General features: G+C 45.9%; 3 protein-coding genes across 6 annotated transcripts; 2 read left to right on the top strand and 1 right to left on the bottom strand.

The window, feature by feature from the left end:
• The first annotated feature begins 6 nt into the window (after positions 1–6).
• On the top strand, positions 7–10,015 carry hid1b (HID1 domain containing b). 3 transcript variants are annotated; one of them, XM_047338451.1, is made up of 19 exons: positions 7–147; positions 1,375–1,524; positions 2,237–2,407; positions 3,552–3,674; positions 4,848–4,954; positions 5,300–5,412; positions 5,565–5,809; positions 5,882–5,938; positions 6,008–6,148; positions 6,504–6,594; positions 6,781–6,932; positions 7,078–7,156; positions 7,438–7,602; positions 7,691–7,915; positions 8,076–8,224; positions 8,321–8,389; positions 8,464–8,555; positions 8,754–8,912; positions 9,035–10,015. In XM_047338451.1, exons 1-19 carry the CDS (start codon positions 82–84, stop codon positions 9,096–9,098), a joined length of 2,418 nt encoding a protein of 805 aa, XP_047194407.1. In that variant the 5' UTR covers positions 7–81; the 3' UTR covers positions 9,099–10,015. The 3 variants fall into 3 exon arrangements, with proteins under 3 accessions (XP_047194407.1, XP_047194408.1, XP_047194406.1); XM_047338452.1 differs by having other exon boundaries at positions 5,565–5,800; XM_047338450.1 differs by having other exon boundaries at positions 5,565–5,938.
• On the bottom strand, positions 9,544–14,815 carry LOC118101090 (proton channel OTOP3). Of its 2 annotated transcripts, none has more exons than XM_047338453.1 (8): positions 14,658–14,815; positions 13,436–13,984; positions 13,212–13,348; positions 12,484–12,542; positions 12,185–12,339; positions 11,004–11,677; positions 10,763–10,930; positions 9,544–10,678 (listed from the first exon to the last, which is right to left on the bottom strand). In XM_047338453.1, the coding sequence occupies exons 2-8, from the start codon at positions 13,785–13,787 to the stop codon at positions 10,508–10,510; spliced, it is 1,716 nt and encodes a 571-aa protein (XP_047194409.1). In that variant the 5' UTR covers positions 13,788–13,984; positions 14,658–14,815; the 3' UTR covers positions 9,544–10,507. The 2 variants fall into 2 exon arrangements, with proteins under 2 accessions (XP_047194409.1, XP_047194410.1); XM_047338454.1 differs by having other exon boundaries at positions 13,436–14,086.
• A 775-nt stretch (positions 14,816–15,590) lies between these two features.
• On the top strand, positions 15,591–21,241 carry LOC118100162 (Usher syndrome type-1G protein homolog). The gene is made up of 4 exons (XM_035144937.2): positions 15,591–15,928; positions 19,196–19,643; positions 19,778–20,623; positions 20,662–21,241. Exons 1-3 carry the CDS (start codon positions 15,765–15,767, stop codon positions 20,597–20,599), a joined length of 1,434 nt encoding a protein of 477 aa, XP_035000828.2. The 5' UTR covers positions 15,591–15,764; the 3' UTR covers positions 20,600–20,623; positions 20,662–21,241.
• Positions 21,242–21,707: the final 466 nt, after the last annotated feature.

The raw sequence follows: 21,707 nt of genomic DNA on the forward strand, positions 1-21,707 counted from the left end.
GGAGGAGGAGGAGGAGGAGGAAGATGATCCTCTTTACTGAGACGGATCCAAACAGCAACAGGTGGAAGCTGCAGAAGAAACATGGGCAACACGGACAGTAAACTTCTCTTCAGGAAGGCGGTGATTCAGCTCACGACGAAAACACAGGTTCCTTTTATTCTCATGTTTTATTCTCATGTTTTATTCTCATGTTTTATTCTGCGGAGTGAGAGAAACGCGGCGCGGCGTCGTTTCCGAGCTTTGGAGGAGAAGCTGCTTCCAGATGGTGAAATAAACTGAAGCTGAGATCAGTGAGAGTCCAGAGAAAAACCAGGAAAACACGTGTTTATCACCAGAAACGATGAGTTTCACTCACTGCTCATTTATTTCACTGTGTTTATATGACATTTTTAATGTTTTTTACACTTTAACAATCTGGAAACAGTAAAATTTGCTCTGAATTGTAACTATTTCTTGTTTATTTATCTAAAATAACCTGAAATAGTTCGAACATAAAACAAAGGTATTTTAAAACTATTTATTTATTTGTTTGTATTTACTGTTGAGCAGGTGCACTTAAGGTGGAACTAAGCAGATGCAGAGGACTTGAATCTACCGGTTCTGTTTGTGTGTAACACCTGAAACAATTAGTCGGTTAATCAGTCATTGAGAGGAAGTCGTTATTTGAGTAATTGATTAATCGGTAGAAACATTTCTAAGCAGGAAATATTTTTATTTTTATTACATTTTCAAGGTGAAATGAAACACCTTGGTTTTTGGTTCATGATGGATTTTAAGGTTTTGCTCTGGATCATAATAAAAAACATTCAACAAATATTTTAAAAGATCATTTTTAACATAGATTTAAACCTTTTTTTAATGTATTTTTACCTCTTAGCTTTGTTCTTATTCCCTTTTCTTGTGCTTGAAAATTGTTTAAACTATGTTTTCTGATTGTAAATTAATATCTTTTCATTTTGTCAGCACCTTGAACCTCTGTGATAGAAATGTGCTTCATATATAAATGATTGAAGCAACCGGCCTCTTCTCTCTCACCCAGGACAGTTTGTGACGTTTATCAGAATCCATTCTTCCGTCTTGTCAGTTCAGCGTTTTCCTTTTTCCTGAGCCACTGACCCGAGAAGAACATTTCCACCTTCTGTGTCCTTATTTTCTCTCCAAACAAAACTTCGGTGATTGTGACCAAAGAGCTGCAGCTTTAACTTTAGCCCCAGTTTCCAGAATCCCTCGGCTTCATCCAGATTTTGTGATGAGTTGACCGTTGAGGCTCCAGCCTGCACCTTTCTGCCCCATCTTAAAGAGAGTTTGTACAGTGGAGATTCAAACTGAACGTGTTTGTGGTATGAATTGTTTTTTGTGTATCTTCTCCTGCAGCCCGTTGAAGCCACAGACGACGCCTTCTGGGATCAGTTCTGGGCCGACACCTCCACCACCGTGCAGGATGTCTTCGCTCTGGTGCCGGCGGCCGAGATCAGAGCCGTCAGAGAGGAGTCTCCGTCAAACCTGGCAACCCTCTGCTATAAGGTGAGCTTCTTATTATCACTCCACAGGAATGGTGTCTTCCTCATGTCCAATCCCCAGCAGCCACGTCCTCATGTCTCGTCTCCGGGTCCGTCCTGGACACAGTCTGACTCAGAGGAATGCTGCTGTTTGTTGTTCCCACACTTTGAGTGTTAAACTTTGTAAAGGTTAAAGGTCGACGGCAGCCTGCTCGGTTTCTGATGTCGAGGACGTCTCGCCACCTCAGAAAATAACCATCGAGGGTTAAGATTTGGTTTTATGTTACGAACCTGGGTTGGTTTAGGTCCATGTTGCATTTAATTGTGATGGTCAAGGTTTTTTATTTAAATGTCTGTTCTTGATTTAAAACACTGGAGCATTTAGCAGCTTAAGAGAGAAAGATATTTCCCAACATCAACGTCACTGAGTGAAAGAGAAGTCGTCAAACAGTTGAAAGTGTTTAACAGGAAGAGGAAAGACAGAGATTTAGATGTGATATTATGATGATGATGATGTTGAGACACAGGATTCAACCTGGATTGTTTAGCTCAGAGCTTTTAAAGAATGTTCCTCTGAACTTCTCCTGAGACTCATAAAGCTCAAATGCTTTGTCTCCAGGGTTTAACAAGGATACAGTAAATACTACAACTTTTTTCCTTCAACGTTCGTTCTCGTGACGACTTTAAAACTCTTCCCCGCAGCCTCACAGCCTCACACCTGATCTTTGTGTCCTCAGGCCGTGGAGAGGTTGGTCCAGGGCGCGGACTCGGGCTGCCCCTCGGAGAAGGAGCGCCACATCGTCCTGAACTGCACCCGCCTGCTCACGCGCATCCTGCCGTACATCTTCGAGGACGCCGACTGGAGGGGCTTCTTCTGGTCCACTGTGCCCGGAGCTGGCAGAGCTGGGGTACGACTCCCACACGATGTAGAGACGCCACGTCGTCCTCCACAAGCACTGAGCTCATGAGATCATTTCCTGTTTGACCTGCTGCAAACAGGAAATGATCTCATGAGCTCCAGGAATGTTCAGTGTATTAGTAGGAGAAGTAAATTTCTTTAATGATTTCACATTAAAGCTGGAGGAAGAGGATCAGATGCTGTCATCATAAGAAAATAATGTGTTGAGGAAGAAATGATATTCCCCATAATGTTGAACTACAAACCAGCCAGTGTGTACACAAGCTTTAGTTATGAGAACATTTTGGTCGGTCGTCAAATTCAAACGTCTTTCCGAAGGTTAAGATTTGGTTTTAGGGTTTGAATTAGGATTAGTCTGGTTAATTGGTTTTAAAATAACAAGCAGGACATTCAATGGAAGTCGTGATATTAACATTAAAGCAACAGGTTCATGATGTTTGACATCTTACACCACTTGCATGAAAAAAAGCTAAACTTGTGATTTGAAGAGTCAGAGAAGATTTGATTCCTGGTTCCAGTTTCCTGCAGGAAGTTGTGCTGGAATCGTTTTGCTCGTCAGACACTTTGAATGTGTCGTCAGGCTTCGCTTCTGGTTCCTCAGTGGTGGTTCCTCAGTGGTGGTTCCTCAGTGGTGGTTCCTCAGTGGTGGTTCTGTCTGATTTTCAGAGTGAAAGATGAACCTGTTGATGCTGTCGAGGTCACTGTCCACATCCCACCTACCCCCACCTCTGTCCTGACAACTGCTGGTTCTCTGGTTACCGGGTCGACAGGGGACCACAGTCCAAACACTGCCCACATTGTGTCGTCCCCCCCGCCTGTGGCCAGTGGTTGAATTAAGGAGGGATTGAATGTCTCTTAATTAAAGTGTGGGACTGAGCTGCAGCAGCAGGAACAGCCTGGTGGTTTGTTTGTAATCGTACGAGTTCAGTTTGTGGTTCTGCAGAGAAATAATGTCGCTGAGTTGAAATGAATAAACTATATTTTTAACTTCAGCTCATTCTTGACATTTTCCTTCATATAATGAAACGGTTGCTTTTCCTCTATACTTGTTTTCCGTCCTGGTGGCTCTCGCTTCACGTTTCAAATGTGACTGTGTCATGTGACACCTCTGAACTTGTCTCTCTCTCCTCCAGCGTTTGGACGATGATGGCGAAGATGACGATGAAGCTCGGCCACTGGCTGAGTCGCTGCTGATGGCCATCGCCAACCTTCTCTTCTGCCCAGATTTCACCGCCCAGAGCCACAAGAAGAGCGCGGTGAGTCCACTGGTTCTTTACTTTAACTGCTGCGACACCGTAGCTACAGTCAAGTCTTATGGGGCAACTGCGACAGGCGAGCCCGAGAGTGAGAAGTCTGGTTTAATTGATCCGTGTGAAAACATCCAGATGTGCGGCTGCAGCCACACACCAGCCAACATTCAGGATCTAATGAAGGAGTCTTGTGAAATCGATGCCTCAGGCTTCGTGTCTCTCCAAATAAAACAGAAAATAATACAAGCGTCAACTTGTTTACTTAGTTTTATCCCTGAAGCTACGACAGTGTCATTTCTTTGCTGTTCGTATTAACTGAGCCGAGGACGTGTTGTTTAGCCCCGAGCGTCGTTATCTCCTTCACACAACCTTCTCTCAGGCAGTAGCTGAAGTTAATGAGTGACTCTGCATGACACGGCGAGACGGAGGAGTGGCCATGTTTGTTAACTGGGCTGAGAGGAACAGAGCAAACACCTGAGAGGGAGGTGAGAGGAACCGGCTGCACGGCAACAACCTCACCAACAGTGATGGAATTAGAATATAAAACACTGCGAGTCTCCTGAGCCTCAGATCTCTGTGAACTCTGCTCGTGGTCCGATGCCCTTCGCTGTCACTTCACTGCTGAGGAACACCGGTGGCACGAAGTCGCTTCTACTCGTGAGGCTGCAGTTATCAGGGCCGAGGTGTCGCTCACTGATATTGTCAGCAGAGAACTCGTGTGGCATCACATGGTGGAAGTGGGTGTGAACACTGACCTGCAGCTGTGAAATGCAGCTGTGGACGAAAGTTCACGGAACTGAAGAAAGATCCAGAGAATGAAGAACTTTAATTTATTATAATAACACATACGTCTAAAATTGAAAAGCAACGGCAGCATGAACAACTTTATTTAATTATTTGGATGCATTTGTTCCCAGACAAGATTTTAATAGGAGGTTATGTTTTCACCCCCGTCCGTTTGATTGTTTTTAAGCAAGATTGCACAAAAATAACTGAACAGATTCCCATGAAACTTGGTTCAGGGAAGACATTTTTTATCTCTTTCTTTGACGTTTTGAGATAAGACCCATATTTCCCAGAGAACAATTCTTTGATCTTGGTTAAAAAACAAAATCGGACATGTTTAGAGGACTGATCTGTATGACTGTCTCCACTGAGTGACTCTTGTCTCGGCTGCAGGACACGGTGGAGGACGTCCGCTCCATCGACAGCTGTGAGTACATCTGGGAGGCCGGAGTCGGCTTCGCTCAGTCTCCTCCTCTGAACTACGTCCACGACCTCAACAGGTGAGACGTCAGCAGCAGATCACCTGCTCTGCTTCTCATGTCTGCTTCCTGGGTGTTGTTACTTTATATTATGACGAATAATGAGAATAAACTTCATTTGTTTAGCACCTTTCATATAAGAAATGCAGCTCAAAGTGCTTTACATTCAATATAGATTAAATTAAAATTAAAAACACATTCCTACTGACTATAGAGGGCGCTAGTGAACACTGACGTTCTCCCCCTCTAAGCAATTTAAAAAGCAGATCCAGAGAAACACTTTATTATTATTATTATACTAAGTATATAGAGGACTGTTGATTCTCGATGGGGTGAATAACTTTTCTTTTCCTCCTGGTGGTTCAGGACGGAGCTGCTGAAGCTGCTCCTCACGTGTTTCTCTGAGGCCATGTACCTTTCTCCGTCCTCTGAAAGTAAAACCCTCAACCCCTGGGTCACGTTTTTCTGCTCCGTGGAAACCGTAACGCACGCACGCACACACACACACACTACAGTAACACACACATGCCTCAGCCCCTGCTATGTAATTACCTCCACTGAACACATGGAAACCTGTGATAGGCGACCATGCGTGACCGCCGGTGCTCACTGACCTCCGCCCGTCTTTCACGCAGACACGCCCTGCCTCTGTTCACCTCGCTGCTCAACGTGGTGTGCGCCTACGACCCCGTGGGTTACGGCATCCCGTACAACCACCTGCTCTTCTCTGACTACCGGGAGCAGCTGGTGGAACAGGCCGTCCAGATCCTTACCGTCACCCTGGAGCACGAAGCCGGGTCGGCCACCGGCACCGCCCTGCTGGCCCTGGATGCCACCGCAGCCCCCACGGCTGAGGAGGAGCAGGAGGTCCGAGGAGTACGAATGAATCCACGAGTTCATATAAATGATTGTTGGTCAAAACAGATACTGATTCCGATTATTTTTCAGCCTTCGGGACCTGATAACCTCTTTGTGAACTATCTGTCCAGGATCCACAGAGAAGAGGTACAGTCATGACTAACCACTGATCACTGAGTCGTGCTGCCGGATGTTTTAACTCTGTGTGTTCACCAGGACCTGGGCTTCATCCTGAAGGGTCTGGCTCGTCTGCTCAGTAATCCTCTGGTCCAGACCTACCTGCCTCGTTCCGCCAAGAAGATCCAGTTCCACCAGGAGCTGCTGATCCTCTTCTGGAAGTTCTGCGACTTCAACAAGGTGCGAGGAGCTCGGACTTCCTGCAAATGTTGAAGCAATGAAATTGATTCAATTTTTGTGCAGTGAGCGGAAGTCGTCCATCTTTATTTACAGAGACAGGTTCAGATATTCATGGTTTCCAGAGGATTTACCCGGTGTCTTTTTCTTTAGCAGCAGCATGAAGTTTATTTGTGGTTTTTACTGAAACTTCTCAAAAAGAACTTCATGGATCACAGTGAATTTGGTTCATGTAGTTTTGAGACTCAAAGATGTTTTCTCTGACTATGAATCTGTTTTATTGAAGTCCACCAAAATCTAAAAATATTGCTTAAACACTGAATATGAATGAAGCCGACTGTGTTTTTGGTTGTTTTAGAAATTCCTGTTCTTCGTGCTGAAGAGCAGTGATGTGTTGGACATGCTGGTTCCCATCCTGTTCTACCTGAACGATGCCAGAGCGGATCAGTGTGAGTTATCTCCTCCTGAGACGGAGAAGGATTAAACATAGGTTTGTGCATTAACGTGACTGTAAACCTGGATCTTTATTGGAAACCTCGTGTTTGCTGTGTGTGTGTGTGTGTGTGTGTTTGTTTGTGTGTGTGTGTGTGTGTGTGTGTGTGTGTGTGTGTGTGTGTGTCTGTGTGTGTCTGCAGCTCGTGTCGGCCTCATGCACATCGGCGTGTTCATCCTCCTGCTGCTGAGTGGAGAGAGAAACTTTGGTGTTCGCCTGAACAAGCCGTACACGCTTCCTGTTCCCATGGACATTCCTGTGTTTTCAGGAAACCACGCCGACCTGGTCATTGTGGTTAGTTAGTTAAACACAGCTCTCAACTACAATTCAATTAGAAGGAAAACAAAGAATTTATTTACAGGTCGTGATATGATTTGTTCAATATTTTCCCCGTGATGCATTTTTCCATCTTTAATATGTTTATTCTCTTCACTTTCAGGTCTTTCACAAAATCGTCACCAGTGGTCACCAGCGCCTGCAGCCTCTCTTCGACTGTCTGCTCACCATCATAGTGAACAGTGAGTATCACACGTGCAATAGCTCCCCCTGGTGGATAAACAGTAGAACTGCCAAGTGTTTAAAAGACCCTGCTCCGTCTCCACAATGTGTTTACACAAAGAACACATGAGCTCTGAAGGAAAATAATGATAATAGAAAGATTAGAGAAATTTGATTTGTTACAGTTGCACCACAGAGGAAATCAATAAGAAAACAAATACAGTATAAAATATTAATAATAATAAAAACACTGTTAAATGGAGGATTGTACGAATGCACCAACCAACCTCCACCTCCACAGTTTCTCCTTATCTGAAGAGTCTGTCCATGGTGGCGGCCAACAAGCTGCTCCACCTCCTGGAGGCCTTCTCCACACCCTGGTTCCTCTTCTCCTCCACCCAGAACCACCACCTGGTCTTCTTCCTGCTGGAGGTCTTCAACAACATCATCCAGTATCAGTTTGATGGTGAGAACACAGATTTGACCTCAGCTATTCGACACGTTGCAGCCACGTTATGATGCCTGACTGAAAACCTGAATAACCCCGCTCTCAGGTAACTGTAACCTGGTGTACGCCATCATCCGCAAGCGAAACGTCTTCCACCACTTGGCCAACCTGCCGTCAGACGAGGAGTCCATTCAGAAGGCCCTGCAGAAGAAGAAGAGGTCGTCCAGGGTCTCCAGGGCCAACTCGGTAGTGAGCGAGTCCATGGAGGGCTCCACACCGGCGGTACCTGCGGAGCCCGGCACGCTCAAAACCAGCCTAGAGGCCACTCCAGGTATGACGCTTGACACTAGAAGAACTCTTAACTGACTTTATATCATAAAAACTGAAAAATCCTCCAAGTTACAAACAGCAGCAAATAGCGGAAACTATCTACGTACATCCAGGAGGGAAATGTTGTACAAAGTGGAAACAGATTCTCTTGTGTCCTGCAGGAATCGATAAGATAACGGAGAAGTCTCATGTGACAGAGAACGGCACCATGGTCGCTCTCCCACTGTCGGACTCTCCGCAGGCGGCTGCAGATAACGGTGCGACGGCCGGAGCCAGCGACACAGAGTCCAACTCGGAGAGAGACCACGAGGTGAACGAGGAAATCACATCGCTGTCACTGGTTTTGTCTCTTTATGAATTCCTGCCGTTACACTGACTCCTTCGTTGGTTTTCATCGTGTGGTCAGATCCTCACAGAGTCCGAATCCACGAGGAGTCGCTTGTCATCAGAGACCGGCGTCGCTAATCCAGACTGGGTTCGTACAAGTTTTATCCGATCACGACGTTCCTCTGTTAGGAATCGTGCACTCTGATTGGTTGTGGTCCTCAGGTGTTGTCGTGGAAGGCGAAGCTTCCTCTGCAGACCATCATGCGGCTGCTGCAGGTGCTGGTTCCTCAGGTGGAGAAGATTTGCATCGACAAGTAAGAAACTTTAAAAATCAAATACTAAACTGCATCGACGAGGTCGGATTCGTAAACACAAACTGCTCCGGCTGCTACGGGAATATAACAAGAATAATGTGTGTTTATAACGGTGATGAGACGAGTGACCCCTTCACCTTCGCACACAGAGATTTGATCAGCAGCTTTAATGTGTCGCATAATTTTGTCTTCTCACAGGGGTTTGACCGACGAGTCAGAAATCCTGAAGTTCCTCCAGCACGGGACGCTCGTCGGCCTCCTGCCCATCCCTCATCCTATTCTCATCAGAAAGTACCAGGCCAACGCCGGCACGGCCATGTGGTTCCGCACGTACACGTGGGGAGTCATTTACTTACGGTAGGAAAACGGAATAAGAGCCTGAACGTGTTGTTTTATCTGTAGATTTGTTTCTGGGAAATCACGTGTGTTGAAAAAGCTTTTTCACAGAGTCTTGTTTTTCCCCTCTGACTCTTGGATAGCAACTTGGATCCTCCCATCTGGTACGACACGGACATCCGGCTGTTTGATATCCAGAGGATTTAGAGGAGCCGCTGGAGACGTACGTCCGACGCCCTCGCACCTCAGCTCGGATCGCTGAGCGTCTCACAGCTTTACGGATGTTTTTAAAGACAACAAGCAGCGACAATCTTCATCTTGTGAAAGGATGAATCGTATAAACGAGTCTGAATCGTAAGCAGATGCAGAAGAAGTGTAACATAAGTGATTTATTGAGAATTCAATTCTTCATTTTGCCAAATAGATAAATTCTGTGTTCGGAGGTGCAATGAGAAGTTGTTGCACGAAGATTTGCGTTTTTGTACAGAACTGTTTTCTGTTTCTAATCCTCACGTGTGTACGAATGAGGCTGAAGGACACTGATGGACTGAAACGTTTCTCTCTGTGCTGAGAGGAAACAAAACATCGTCCGAGAAGGAAACAGAAAATGTGTTTTCTCTTACTGAAACAGTAAGAAACCCACTTTGACAGCTGAATGTGACATGTTTTATTCTGTCAGAATAAAAAAATACATGTTTAATCTCACAGGAAATGATTTAATGAACACGTATGTTATAACTCAACAGATTCTTGAACCTGTCGCCAGAGATACAATGTTTGTAATGTACGTCTGTACAATTTAACATTTACTTAACATTTCAGAGGACGATATTGTGCATTTATCTAACGGCTGGTTTTACTTTACAGAGAAAATACTATAATATGGCCATTTATCATATTTAACTTTTTAAACATTTAAAAATATATATATATTTGGGCCCAAAGCAGAAAAAATAATTAAACATTTCACAAAATACTTAAAGTTTTGACATTTTCAACTTGAACTTTTCTTTGACTCTTGATGTTTTTTTGACTGTTGAGATCTGAGATGCAGGACTTTGTAACGTAGGATTTGTACTTTGTTGTGTTGGTGCTTTTACTGAAGTAAAACATCTAAAACATTCCAAGAGCATCAGAGAAACCTCATCATCTTTTCATCTGTTTGTGTGTTTGTTGTTGTTATTGTACAAAAACGACTGGATGTATTAAATGAAACTTGGTGGATGTGGATTCAGGAAGGAGCTCATTAAATGATGCACATCTGCATCAGGAGGCTCATCTTTTTAATAATTGTGCGATAGAATGTTTTTCAGATTTCATTGACCCTCATGCAGTGTCTCTGTTTTTCCTTTTTGTAGTTTTCTTCCAAATGTTTGCAGCAGCACCATCTTGTGGAAACGTCTCTCTATTGAGCTGGATCTGTGCACGTGGGCATCGTGCACGTGGTCGTCGCCATATTGAAACAGGAAATGGACAAACACAAACCTGCTCCAAGGATCTTAAACCCTAAAGAACAACGGCCTCATCAGCAGTAGATGTCCACATACTTCTGTCCATGTTAACTAAATCGTTCATTGAATGTGTGTCCTGTTTAATCTGCGGTCACGTGTTGCTCGTCATGCAGTGATGAGCAGCTCCATCAGCGCTCCCACCGAGTGCATCCTGTAGAAGACGCTGAGCGGCTGGCCCAGATTCACCAGAACGAACCAGGTGCTGAAGCCGAAGAACTGTTTCCCCAGGCCGTTCTCAAACTGAGGGTGGGCTCCGAAGGCCGGGATGACCCACAGCTGGAAGAGGAGGGAACACGTCGTCAGTTACACACACGACGAATGAACACGTGTTTCTTTAATATCAAACATACATGACGTTACCATGATGTTGGAGAGGACGAGGAAAGCACAGATTTCCTGTATCGCTCTCTTGTGCCAGGACTTTTTCCCATCATGCAGTTGAACAGCAGGGGGTGCTGACGTGTTTCCCTCCAGCAGTGAGAGATCCGCCTTCTTGTCTTCTATCGGTGTCGTCACCTTTTTCTTTGGCTGCAGGAGAGTTTATCATTTAAACAAAACTTTTCATCTCAGTTTACTAAACATTCAGGAGAAACCCAGGTACCTTAAATATGCTGCTCCTCTGCTTCTCCTTCTTCTTGACGAGCAGGTTCGGGTGCCGGTGGAGGCCTTCGATGATGAAGATGTTCTGGAGGACGAGCTCCAGGAGGCTGAGGAGGGAGTAGGACAGGTCCAGGTCCCCCAGGGGCCCGCTGGTCCCCAGAGCCAGGGCCGCCACCAGGGAGAAGTAGGAGAGGGCTAGCTGGCCCAGAGCCGCTGCCACCAGGAGCAACACGTCCAGGCTCCGAGTCGGGTTGAGTCCGGCCTCCTGGGCCCTCCTCTCCAGCCGGTGGACCAGCGTCCCGGCCAGCGAGCACAAGGACATGACGGGCATGACGGCGCAATGGAAGCCGTAGAAGATGAGGAAGGCGGTGAGGCGAAGCTGCTGCTGGCTCACCCACACCTGGTAGAGGATGAACACCGTCACTCCCGCCACGAGCACCAGGCCGCCAAACACCAGGCCGTAGATGACCCCGCCCTGGTACACGATGTTGAGGGTCAGCTTCTCGGAGACGTGGTGCCCCGGACTCGTCCTGCGGCCCACGTTCTTCCACATCACGTAGATCATGCAGCCTGCCATCAGGTAGAACTCCATGTTGAAGGGATACAGGATCTCGAAGCCTTTCCTGAAGGTGAGGCAGGCGGCGCTCGCACTGCAGCGACAGAACGTCAAGTTACCTGGAGGCAGAAATACACTTCAATGACCAGTTCAAACCAGGGATGGAACATTATACAAATATTCACTTTATTGTACAAACATGCTTCTCTCACTAAGGAGCTAGTGTCACCACTAGGGGGCATCACAGAAATCCTGAATTACGTTTCCTCAGATTCAGAAAGTTGCTAAAAGCTAATTTAACTTTAGTCTCATTCCACGTTAAAAACATGAACAATCATAGGATGGATGGATTTATAGATATAATGATGATAGTCTGATTTATAGATGTACAGATATACGGATGGATGAATGAGTGGATGGATAGATCTATAGATCTATAGATATATAGATCTATAGATGGATAGATGGATGGATGGAATGCTAGTATAGTAATGGATTAACTTTTACAACCAATAAGATTATTTAGATGAATCAATCATTGGTCGTCATTCGTTGATTGGGATGTGATCAGTGTCTTTATTCAGCTGTTTAGTCTCTGCAGTACTTTCAGTGTGTTGAGTAACTACCTGCAGAATCCGAGTCGTCGGCCTCAGATGAGTTTGTGTTGCCGAACTTGAACCCGTCGCTCTTTTCTAACTCGATCTCCTCGTGGATCGTATCCTCGGTGACAGCGTTGAGCCACAGCAGCAGGTCAGCTGACAGAATCACCATCAGTCCAGACCTGCGTCCAGCACAACATGCAAATATACACAAATACCACTTTAAAACAGGGACGACGACAAAAACAACAAGAAACATGAAGCTAGAAATAACCAATACATATATGAAAAGTATAAAATGTCTAAATATAGATAGAGTGATGCACCTGGTGATTATCTTGTGTTTGTGGACGCAGTCCTTGGAGTGAGCCCACAGTAAATACGTCTGTACAAGGAAAACAGGTTAAAGTCTCAAAGACAAAACAGTGAGAAACTGAAGATTAATTCAAAATGTGTTTTTTTTAATAATTCAAATCTAGAAATGCTGCAGAAGAAAAAGAGATGTGCAAACTATGAAAATATAACATTGGTGTCTGAGGTCCTTTTTTCATTCTGCACTTTAAAGTTATAAATGAATATAACAGTATTTATTTGGTACGATTCAAAGGGAATTTCCCCTCACGTCCAACTTGCACCTTAAGTATTTATGATGTTATATTCGTAAACCAATAACTTATATTAATACATTCATTCATTCATTTGCAAGGTTTTGAGCCGAGAGTTGAAGCATCAACAGTCAGTTTGTTTTATGCAAGTTTATCCAAAAGTCGTTGGTTCAGACAGAAAACATGTGATCAAAGTTTTAAATAAATGAAAAAGTCCGATCTGTGTAAAAAAGTCTCTTCTTTGATAAAATGACATGAAGTTGCTGAACTGGTTCGACCAGTTACAAAGGACAATATTATAATAATGATGCATGACTGACTTTTTGAATGTCACGTGCACAGTCATGCAACTTAGAAGTCGTGTTGGTTTTTCTGCAACTTAACTTTTTCTTTCCTGTTCTTTTTGGGATTCGCTCAGTGACTATAGACGAACAGTGAATGTGTTTTACCTGCAGCACCAGAAAAGGAGCCTCCATGAACGCAGACAGCACTTTAGCCGGCGGCTGACAAACCCTCACGCTGATCAAGTACCCGATCCTGCAGATGAACAGCAGCACACTGAACGCAGCGAACAGAATCAGGACCACTGCAGAGGAGAGAGAAGCTCGATTCCATTAAGACGTCCGGAACAAATCCTGTATTTTAACATCTTGATAACATGCAGGGGGCTTACAGGTGACTGTGGTTCCCCCAGCATGGTGGTCCTTATGTGGGCTGATGCCGGGTTGTCTTCGGGCCCACAGCAGGTACCACAGGATCCAGATCAAACTGGCCCCCATCAGCAGCAGCAAGAAAACCTGGGGCTCCTGGTTCTTCAGGCCCTCGGGGTTAAAGGCCTGTCCCGCCACCAGGGCCGCCCCCAGCAGGACCACGTTCATCCCCAGCAGACCCGAGATCAGACGCCTCCCACTGGGAACCCAAACCAGCACCGGGTCCAGCTCCTGGGTCTCTGGTTCGTCGTCGGTGGGATTTCCAGGCGTCACACAAGTGTATTCCATCTCTGTGGCTCCGGGATCAGGATTCATGTTCACAGCTTTTATTCCCTTTGGTCCTCCTTCTTAATTTCCTTGTTTCCATTCAGTTTGAGGCTTTTCTCTCCTGCAGTCGCACTTCAGCTGAAACCTCAACATGTGGAGGCATGCGTTTCTGGCAATTCCTCCTGATCCACCTCCACCCGCACCTGTAGGTGTGGTCACTTTGCACTGCGTTGAAGCCAACACACCTTTCAAAGGAAAGCAACAGGTTTCATGTTTACTTTTCATGTTGACCCTTTTTCCACCTGTTGAGTTGATGGAACAACGTTTCCTTCATGGACCCAAATGACCTGCACAGAAACTTTATCAATGCACAGTCTGGGATCTCTGAAACTGTGACGTGGTTTTACTTTGAAAGTCTTTATCTGCTCCGTGTCACACAGTGTCACTGTTTGCATTCGTTCTGCACCAGGAACTGAATCATAAATCTCAGTCTTATCACATGCACGGCCCCAAGCAGCAGCTCTGATAACCTGCTGCAGCTGATAGTGTTTTAGTTTCTGTCTCAAAATTAAAGGATCATTCACACCAGGTGCTTTAGCAGGTTTTGGCCTCATGTCATTGATATCTGGGTTTTGCCTTTTGCAAACAACAGCCGGGTTGTAGAGGTTTGGGTGTGTTTTTTGTAAAGTTTGATATGAATCAATGCCTGATTTTTAAATAGAAAACAGAAAATACAGGGTGATACACACTGTGATGAATTACTTTGTAAAGGAATCAATCAATAAACCAATCAGACTTATTTTCTGCAGCAAATGATGTAACACAAAGTGGCACCTCCATCATAAAGAGGTGAATTCATAAAACTGCCAACAAATAAAATCTAAACTACGTCCATGGATCAGTATCAGAAGAACTTACCTTCATAAATGTGCTGTATTCTCTGTAGCAGCTCCTCCAACGATGATGTAAAGGTAATGATCAACAGAACTCGACGGCTCCATATGAAGCTCATTATCTGTTTATTGTTCATAAGTCTGACTAAATGAATGTTTGATTTAATCAGCAAACTGAACCAACAGGATGTGAGTCTGCGGCAGGAAGACAAACCTCAAGCAGGAACTGATGATATGAGAATCACTTGATTGCTTCTGATCAAACTTTATTGATACGCAACTGTCTCATTTTAGAAACAACGGCCCTAAATCCAAACTGCTGCAATTAGTCAAAGTCAACTTGTCAATTCTGCCACATGTACAGGACATAGACGGGTTGAGATGCTGCTTCTCTCTGATCCCTGGTGTACACATATATAAGTAGACAGAACATAGAAGTACACAGTACAACATAGTACACAGTACAACATAGTACACAGTACAACCTAGTATATAGTCATAAGGCTCACGGTGGATAGGATGAGAGTAGTGCAAACCGGAAGTGCAAAAATGGATTGACATTTATTTTTATATGATATACAACATAAACTCTTTAAGCCATAAAAATATATAATTACAAAGTTAATGAAATATATGAATCACTACATCAAACACAATAGAATGATCACAATAAAGGATTAACATTTAAAAGATTTAAAAACTAAATGTTTTGTAGACAGAAATGAAATGTTGGATTTGTGTAAAACATCTGTTCAATCGAATGAGAAGGTTTCATTTTTTGAAATTCTATGAACAAAAACTAAAATAAACTGTATAGATCATAAGTTTTATCAATAAAAAGTGAATTTCTTTATTTCAAACGTCAATAAAGCAATGCCTCGTTTATTCAGAGGGGCGTGGTTATAGTTGTAGTGGCCCCGCCCCTCGCCGACAACCAGCACGCCTCGTTTCCGTCTCCTAGCAACCAGCCCCTCCAGCCCGCCCCGGTCTCCAGCAGCAGACTCAAGCCGCTCAGGACGCACCGTCGCCGGGCTCAAACTTCCCCAAATACCGGGGAGGAACCTCCACTATCCTCCATGGAGCCGACCCCAGAGTGAGCCGGGCCGCCGGGCCAGAGGCCGAGGGCGCCGCCATGAACGACAGGTACCACCGGGCGGCCAGCGACGGCTACCTGGACGTCCTGAAGGAGGCCACACGGAAGGAGCTCAACGCGCCGGACGAAGACGGGATGACACCGACTCTGTGGGCCGCGTACCACGGGCACCTGGAGGCGCTGCGGCTCATCGTGGGGAGAGGGTGAGTCCGGGGACCGGGGGGCAGGGACCGGGGACCGGGGAGTAGGGACCGGGGACCGGGAGTAGGGACCGGGGAGTAGGGAGCATGGGACCGGGGACCGGGAGTAGGACCGAGAGTAGGGACCGGGGAGTAGACCGGAGTAGGACCGGGAGGGGACCGGGGAGAGTAGGGACCGGGAGTAGGGAGCATGGGACCGGGGAGGAGATGGGACTGGGACCGGGGAGTAGGACCGGAGAGTAGGGACCGGGGAGTAGGGCCCGGGAGAGAGGGACCGGGACCGGGACCGGGAGTAGGGAGTATGGGACCGGGGACCGGGGACCGGGAGCAGGGGCTAGGGACCCGGGAGCAGGGAGCAGGGTCTAGGGACCGGGGAGAAGAGTCTAGGGACCCGGGAGCAGGGACCGGAGCAGGGTCTTGGGACCCGGGAGCAGGGACCGGGCAGGGGTCTAGGGACCCGGGAGCAGGGTCTAGGGACCCGGAGCAGGGACCGGAGCAGGGTCTAGGACCGGGAGCAGGGTCTAGGGACCCGGGGCAGGGAGGGAGCAGGGTCTAGGGACCGCAGGGAGCAGGGACCGGGAGCAGGGTCTAGGGACCGGGGAGCAGGGTCTAGGGACCCGGAGCAGGGTCTAGGGACCGGGAGCAGGGTCTAGGGACCGGACCGGGAGCAGGGTCTAGGGACCGGGAGCAGGGTCTAGGGACCGGGAGCAGGGAGCAGGGTCAACCTGAGAAACTCATCACAAGTTCATTCATCAGTAGAACAAGAGGTTTTTCTTTCAGTGATTAAAGTCACAGCTGGTAAAATGATTTCACTTTTATCACAACTACCGCTCATCTTTCACTGGAGCTAGATTTCATTTTTCTTTAGTTATATTTATGACAGTTTAAAAAACGTTTTTATTACATTATTTTGTCAATATCTATGACTTTAACTTGATTGCAAGTCTTTCAAATAACTGTATCATCAAGAATCCTACAGCTTCATTCATCCTATATCATATAAATAAAATATGATATATTATATTTATTATACATCATAACTTTACCTCACTGCCCCTGCCTGCTCGTATTAACACAGAAATAAATAAAGTAATAATAATGTTGTGTCCCTGTGCTGCCTCTCGCCCTCCGTCATCTAATCAGTGCTGCTGGAGATGCAGGGTTATACATTTTAACAGCCTCATTACAGACAAAGGTCACTGAGCAGGAATCACATCTGTCCTGTGGCAGCAGACTAATCACATCTGTCCTGTGGCAGCAGACTAATAACATCTGTCCTGTGGCAGCAGACTAATCACATCTGTCCTGTGGCAGCAGACTAATCACATCTGTCCTGTGGCAGCAGACTAATAACATCTGTCCTGTGGCAGCAGACTAATCACATCTGTCCTGTGGCAGCAGACTAATCACATCTGTCCTGTGGCAGCAGACTAATCACATCTGTCCTGTGGCAGCAGACTAATCACATCTGTCCTGTGGCAGCAGACTAATAACATCTGTCCTGTGGCAGCAGACTAATCACATCTGTCCTGTGGCAGCAGACTAATCACATCTGTCCTGTGGCAGCAGACTCATCACATCTGTCCTGTGGCAGCAGGAATAACATCTGTCCTGTGGCAGCAGACTCATCACATCTGTCCTGTGGCAGCAGACTAATCACATCTGTCCTGTGGCAGCAGACTCATCACATCTGTCCTGTGGCAGCAGACTAATCACATCTGTCCTGTGGCAGCAGGATCTTCATCTGTCCTGTGGCAGCAGGAATAACATCTGTCCTGTGGCAGCTCAGGCTCATCAGGGCGACTCTCTGTCAGTTAGTCACGCTGCTGGTGGCAGGTTTATCAGTCGAGGCAGTGAAGTGAAGATGAGTCCGACGCCGCCGACACACGAAAGGTCACAGTGATAAATCTGAGCATCTTCATCCTGTCACGGTCGTAACAGGATGAAGCGACGCAGATGAAATCAGAGTTCACAGCACAAACGTAAATAAAAGAAGAAGAAGAAGGTCCTTTAGAGACACGTCACTGTTTTCATTTATTTCACTTTAGAAACTTCACCGAACTTTTCAGACGGTATTTTCTTAACGTTATTTATTCATTTTTAATTATGAGCAAATGTGTCTATAGGCAGGGAAAGAGGACGGTTTGAGGATGTAAAACAGCTCCAGTGTGTCACAGGAACCTTTTAGTAGAGTGTTTTGTTCAAGTTCAAGTTACTATTGGAGATAGTTCAGTGTGATTCTCCTCCACGTTACTTCAGTGACACATTTCCTACTCGTACCTTTGGAACATGATCTGATTGATCATCATTTCATAAATAAATAAACCTCACACCTTGCTGCTCTGGTATCTGATGTAATGTCTGCCCTCTGCCAGGGTGTGGCGCTGCAGACAGGCGCTGACACCCGGCTGTGAGAGGTGCTGACCCTCGCCTGTGGAGTCTGGTGTGTGTGGGATAAATAATGCAAAGTCAGCTCTGTCATGTTTAACCTGCTGCGTTTCAATTATTGATCAGGACTCAGTCATGTGGGTGTAGAGAAAACAGGAAGAGGAGGGGTCAGCTGAAACCAGTTCAACACAGTTCAACCCTGTTTACTGGGCCACACTGATAAGGAGCCATTCATAAACAGGGTTAGATTTATTTATTTGATGTTGGTGATGTCCTTCCATCGGGTTTCATGAACATCTGTCCAGTAGTTTATGAGTAATCCTCCTAAATAACAGACAAACAGATGAAAATGTGACTTCATGTATTTCAGTTTAACTCTGATTCACCGAGCAGTGATCGGTGCAGAACCCAGGTTTTACACATGGTTGATCAAAATAATTAGTTGTTAACATTTCATCACTTAACTCAAGTTGTGTGAGTCACCAAAGCTTCGGTTGACCTGTAAACCTGTAAATGTCACATGAGTCATCTGACTTCCTAACTCCAGTCCGACGGGTAAGAGGATCAGCAAAGTCAGGTCGAGTTTCTCACCAGTGGACGAAGTTTAGAAACATCAGCAGAAGAAACTAAAACAAATCGAGTTTGGGTTTTGACGGAGAAGAACAAACAACACACTTTAAAGGTGAAAGTAGAAATGTGGGAGAGAATAAAGATAGAAAATAGTGAGTTTAAAGTTTAAAGTTTCATACGTGTGCTTTGCATGTTTGTACTTTTCAGACACTCAGAAACTGCAGATTTGAAACCGAACTGACTTGAATGAGAAACTGAATATGTGAGAGAGTCCATTAATCCAACATGGCTCCTCCTCTCCTCTTCCTCCAGAGGTGACCCCGACAGGTGTGACATCTGGGGGAACACGCCGCTCCACCTGGCAGCTGCCAACGGCCACCACAACTGCCTGTCCTTCCTGGTGGTGTTCGGTGCCAACGTGTGGTGTCTGGACAACGACTACCACACACCGCTGGACATGTCCGCCACCAAGGGCCACATGGACTGCGTTCGCTACCTGGACTCCATCGCCGCCAAGCAGACCACCCTCAACTCGAAGCTGGTCGGCAAACTGAAGGACCGGGCGTTCCGAGCTGCGGAGCGCCGCATCAAAGACTGTGCGAAGCTGCAGAGGAAGCACCGGGAACACATGGAGAGGAAGTTCATGAAGGAGTCGGCGGCTTTAGACAACCTGGACGCTATTAGCTTCTCTAGCTACACCAGCAGCAGCACACTGAGCCGCAAGTTCAACACGGTCACTTCCAACATGCCATACTCACAGGTACTGGAACCACACAATCAAGGTCCTGTTGGAGGTTTAACTTCTGTTCACCTCGCTTTCAGTCGACAAACATAATTAACAAAACAAACCTCAAACCTTCAACTTGATTCCTTGTTTCTTCACTTTCTTCTCAGGCCACTCTGCACTCCACCGCCAAGGGCAAGGCCAAGATCCAGAAGAGGCTGGAGAAGAAGAAGCAGGTTGACGGAACGTTCAAGATCTACGAGGACGGGAGGAAGAGTGTGCGCTCGCTGTCCGGCCTGCAGCTCGGCAACGACGTCATGTTCCTGAAACAGGGCACCTACACCAACCCCAAGCAGAGGCCACGCCTCAACATCCGCCACATGTTCCCTGGGGACGACGATGACGATGCCGACACCGTCTCCCGCGCCATGAGCGACCCGGGCCTCCACGAGGCCGCGTACTCGGAGATCAGCGCAGACTCCGGTCGTGATTCGCTGTTCAACCGACCTGGACTTGGCACCATGGTGTTCAGGAGGAACTACCTGAGTCGGGGTGTGTTTGGGATCGGGGCACAAGACGAGGGGAGTGTCGTGGGCAGTGAGCCTGTGGGCAGGGCGCCGAATGTTCGTCTACATGGACATCTGCCTCGCCGCTCGCCCAGCTTCGACGGGGACAGTATCGGCAGCGCATTGAGCCTGCAAGAGAGAAACCAGCAGGAGCTGCCCTGGGAGGAGGACGATGTGGGACTGGACGAGGACCTGGAACCGGAGAACAGTCCTCTGGAGACGTTCCTGGCCTCACAGAACCTCGGTGAGTTCATGCCGATCTTCAGGAGGGAGAAGATCGACCTGCAGGCTCTGCTGCTCTGTTCAGACCAGGACTTCTCCAGCATCCACATCCCTCTGGGCCCCAGGAAAAAACTGCTGGACGCCTGCAGGAGACGATTGGACACATTAGACGAACCAGAGGCCATTGAAGACACTGAGCTCTGAAGGTCCGTGAGGAGACATTTACATTTTAATTTAACAGTGAATCTCCACTGTTCACACGTCACTGATACTGGAAGATGCTGTGTTTGCATTCATCAGATGATTTGGCTTCACTTTTAGGAGCCGTCATGTCGTCCATCTTTATTTATATTGTAGGGTTTGCATGACACCACATTGCAGGATGAGTGGCACCATCTTGTGGCGCTTCACGATACAACAAGATCCGGTTTTAATCAGGAGGCCTAAAAGCCATTTTAGTAGCATGACACTTTAGTTCATACTTCATTTGTCTTTTTATAATAAAGGATAAGACTGTTATCATTTCTCTGAACGTGTCTCCTCCAGTGAAACCTGACCGTTACACCTGAGTGTCTGTATTTACTGGATGTACTTTAACGTCTTAACATGTTGTTGATCATGTATTTTTTGTACAGTTTTCCTACTTTAAACATGTTATTTTACGTGTGGCAGATAAAAGCTGACCCTGCTGATTACTGTGAGGTTATATGAGTGTGTAATAGACAACACACTGTTATCTCTTCACTTGAGAGTGTGAGTCTGTGCATGAGTGAAGGTTTTTACCCTCTGAAGACATGTCTGCAAACGAGATGATCCCTTAATAAAATAAAGTGTAAATTATTATTGTTGTGTGTGATTCAAACCAACAAGTGTTTACAGCACATGTTTATGTAAGTTGTGTATCTTTATATCTTCTCTAGTTTATTAATGGTCAGTGTTGAAAATTAACTAAATACTTTATTTACTACTCAAGTATTTCCTAGAGTCCAAACACTTACATTTATGTTTATTAAAAAATGTCTTGATTCAGGTTTTATATATTTGGTTGTGTTTGTGTTTTCATTTTATTTATAGTTATTTATTAAAACGTTTATGGTTAAACTGTAAAATATCAAACCTCAATTATCTTTGTCATCAGGTTTTCTTATCATTGACATTTTGTAAATATAGTTATCGGCTAATGTGTTAGAATCAGGGCTGAAATATTTGTAGAATATATTTTATTTTCTTCTTAATTTTTTAAACTTCTTCCTACGTGTGTTTAATATCTGTTCTGTGTAGCTGACACATTATGAATAAAGTCAACATGTTA

This window comes from Hippoglossus stenolepis, chromosome 21 (genome assembly GCF_022539355.2).
Source record: "Hippoglossus stenolepis isolate QCI-W04-F060 chromosome 21, HSTE1.2, whole genome shotgun sequence".
Classification (NCBI taxonomy): Eukaryota; Metazoa; Chordata; class Actinopteri; order Pleuronectiformes; family Pleuronectidae; genus Hippoglossus; species Hippoglossus stenolepis.

What these genes read in the sequence shown, in the direction of transcription:
- hid1b (XM_047338450.1), top strand. Translation starts at nt 82, where the DNA reads ATGGGCAACACGGACAGTAAACTTCTCTTCAGGAAGGCGGTGATTCAG. An exon ending in TGGCAACCCTCTGCTATAAG is followed by an intron (nt 1,525 to 2,236) that starts GTGAGCTTCTTA and finishes TTGTGTCCTCAG; the next exon opens with GCCGTGGAGAGGTTGGTCCA. An exon ending in ACTCGGAGAGAGACCACGAG is followed by an intron (nt 8,225 to 8,320) that starts GTGAACGAGGAA and finishes TCGTGTGGTCAG; the next exon opens with ATCCTCACAGAGTCCGAATC.
- LOC118101090 (XM_047338453.1), bottom strand. Translation starts at nt 13,787, where the DNA reads ATGAATCCTGATCCCGGAGCCACAGAGATGGAATACACTTGTGTGACG. An exon ending in CTCCTTTTCTGGTGCTGCAG is followed by an intron (nt 12,543 to 13,211) that starts GTAAAACACATT and finishes TTCCTTGTACAG; the next exon opens with ACGTATTTACTGTGGGCTCA. An exon ending in TCGTCCTCTCCAACATCATG is followed by an intron (nt 10,679 to 10,762) that starts GTAACGTCATGT and finishes CTCCTCTTCCAG; the next exon opens with CTGTGGGTCATCCCGGCCTT.
- LOC118100162 (XM_035144937.2), top strand. Translation starts at nt 15,765, where the DNA reads ATGAACGACAGGTACCACCGGGCGGCCAGCGACGGCTACCTGGACGTC. An exon ending in CGGCTCATCGTGGGGAGAGG is followed by an intron (nt 15,929 to 19,195) that starts GTGAGTCCGGGG and finishes CTCTTCCTCCAG; the next exon opens with AGGTGACCCCGACAGGTGTG. An exon ending in CCAACATGCCATACTCACAG is followed by an intron (nt 19,644 to 19,777) that starts GTACTGGAACCA and finishes CTTTCTTCTCAG; the next exon opens with GCCACTCTGCACTCCACCGC.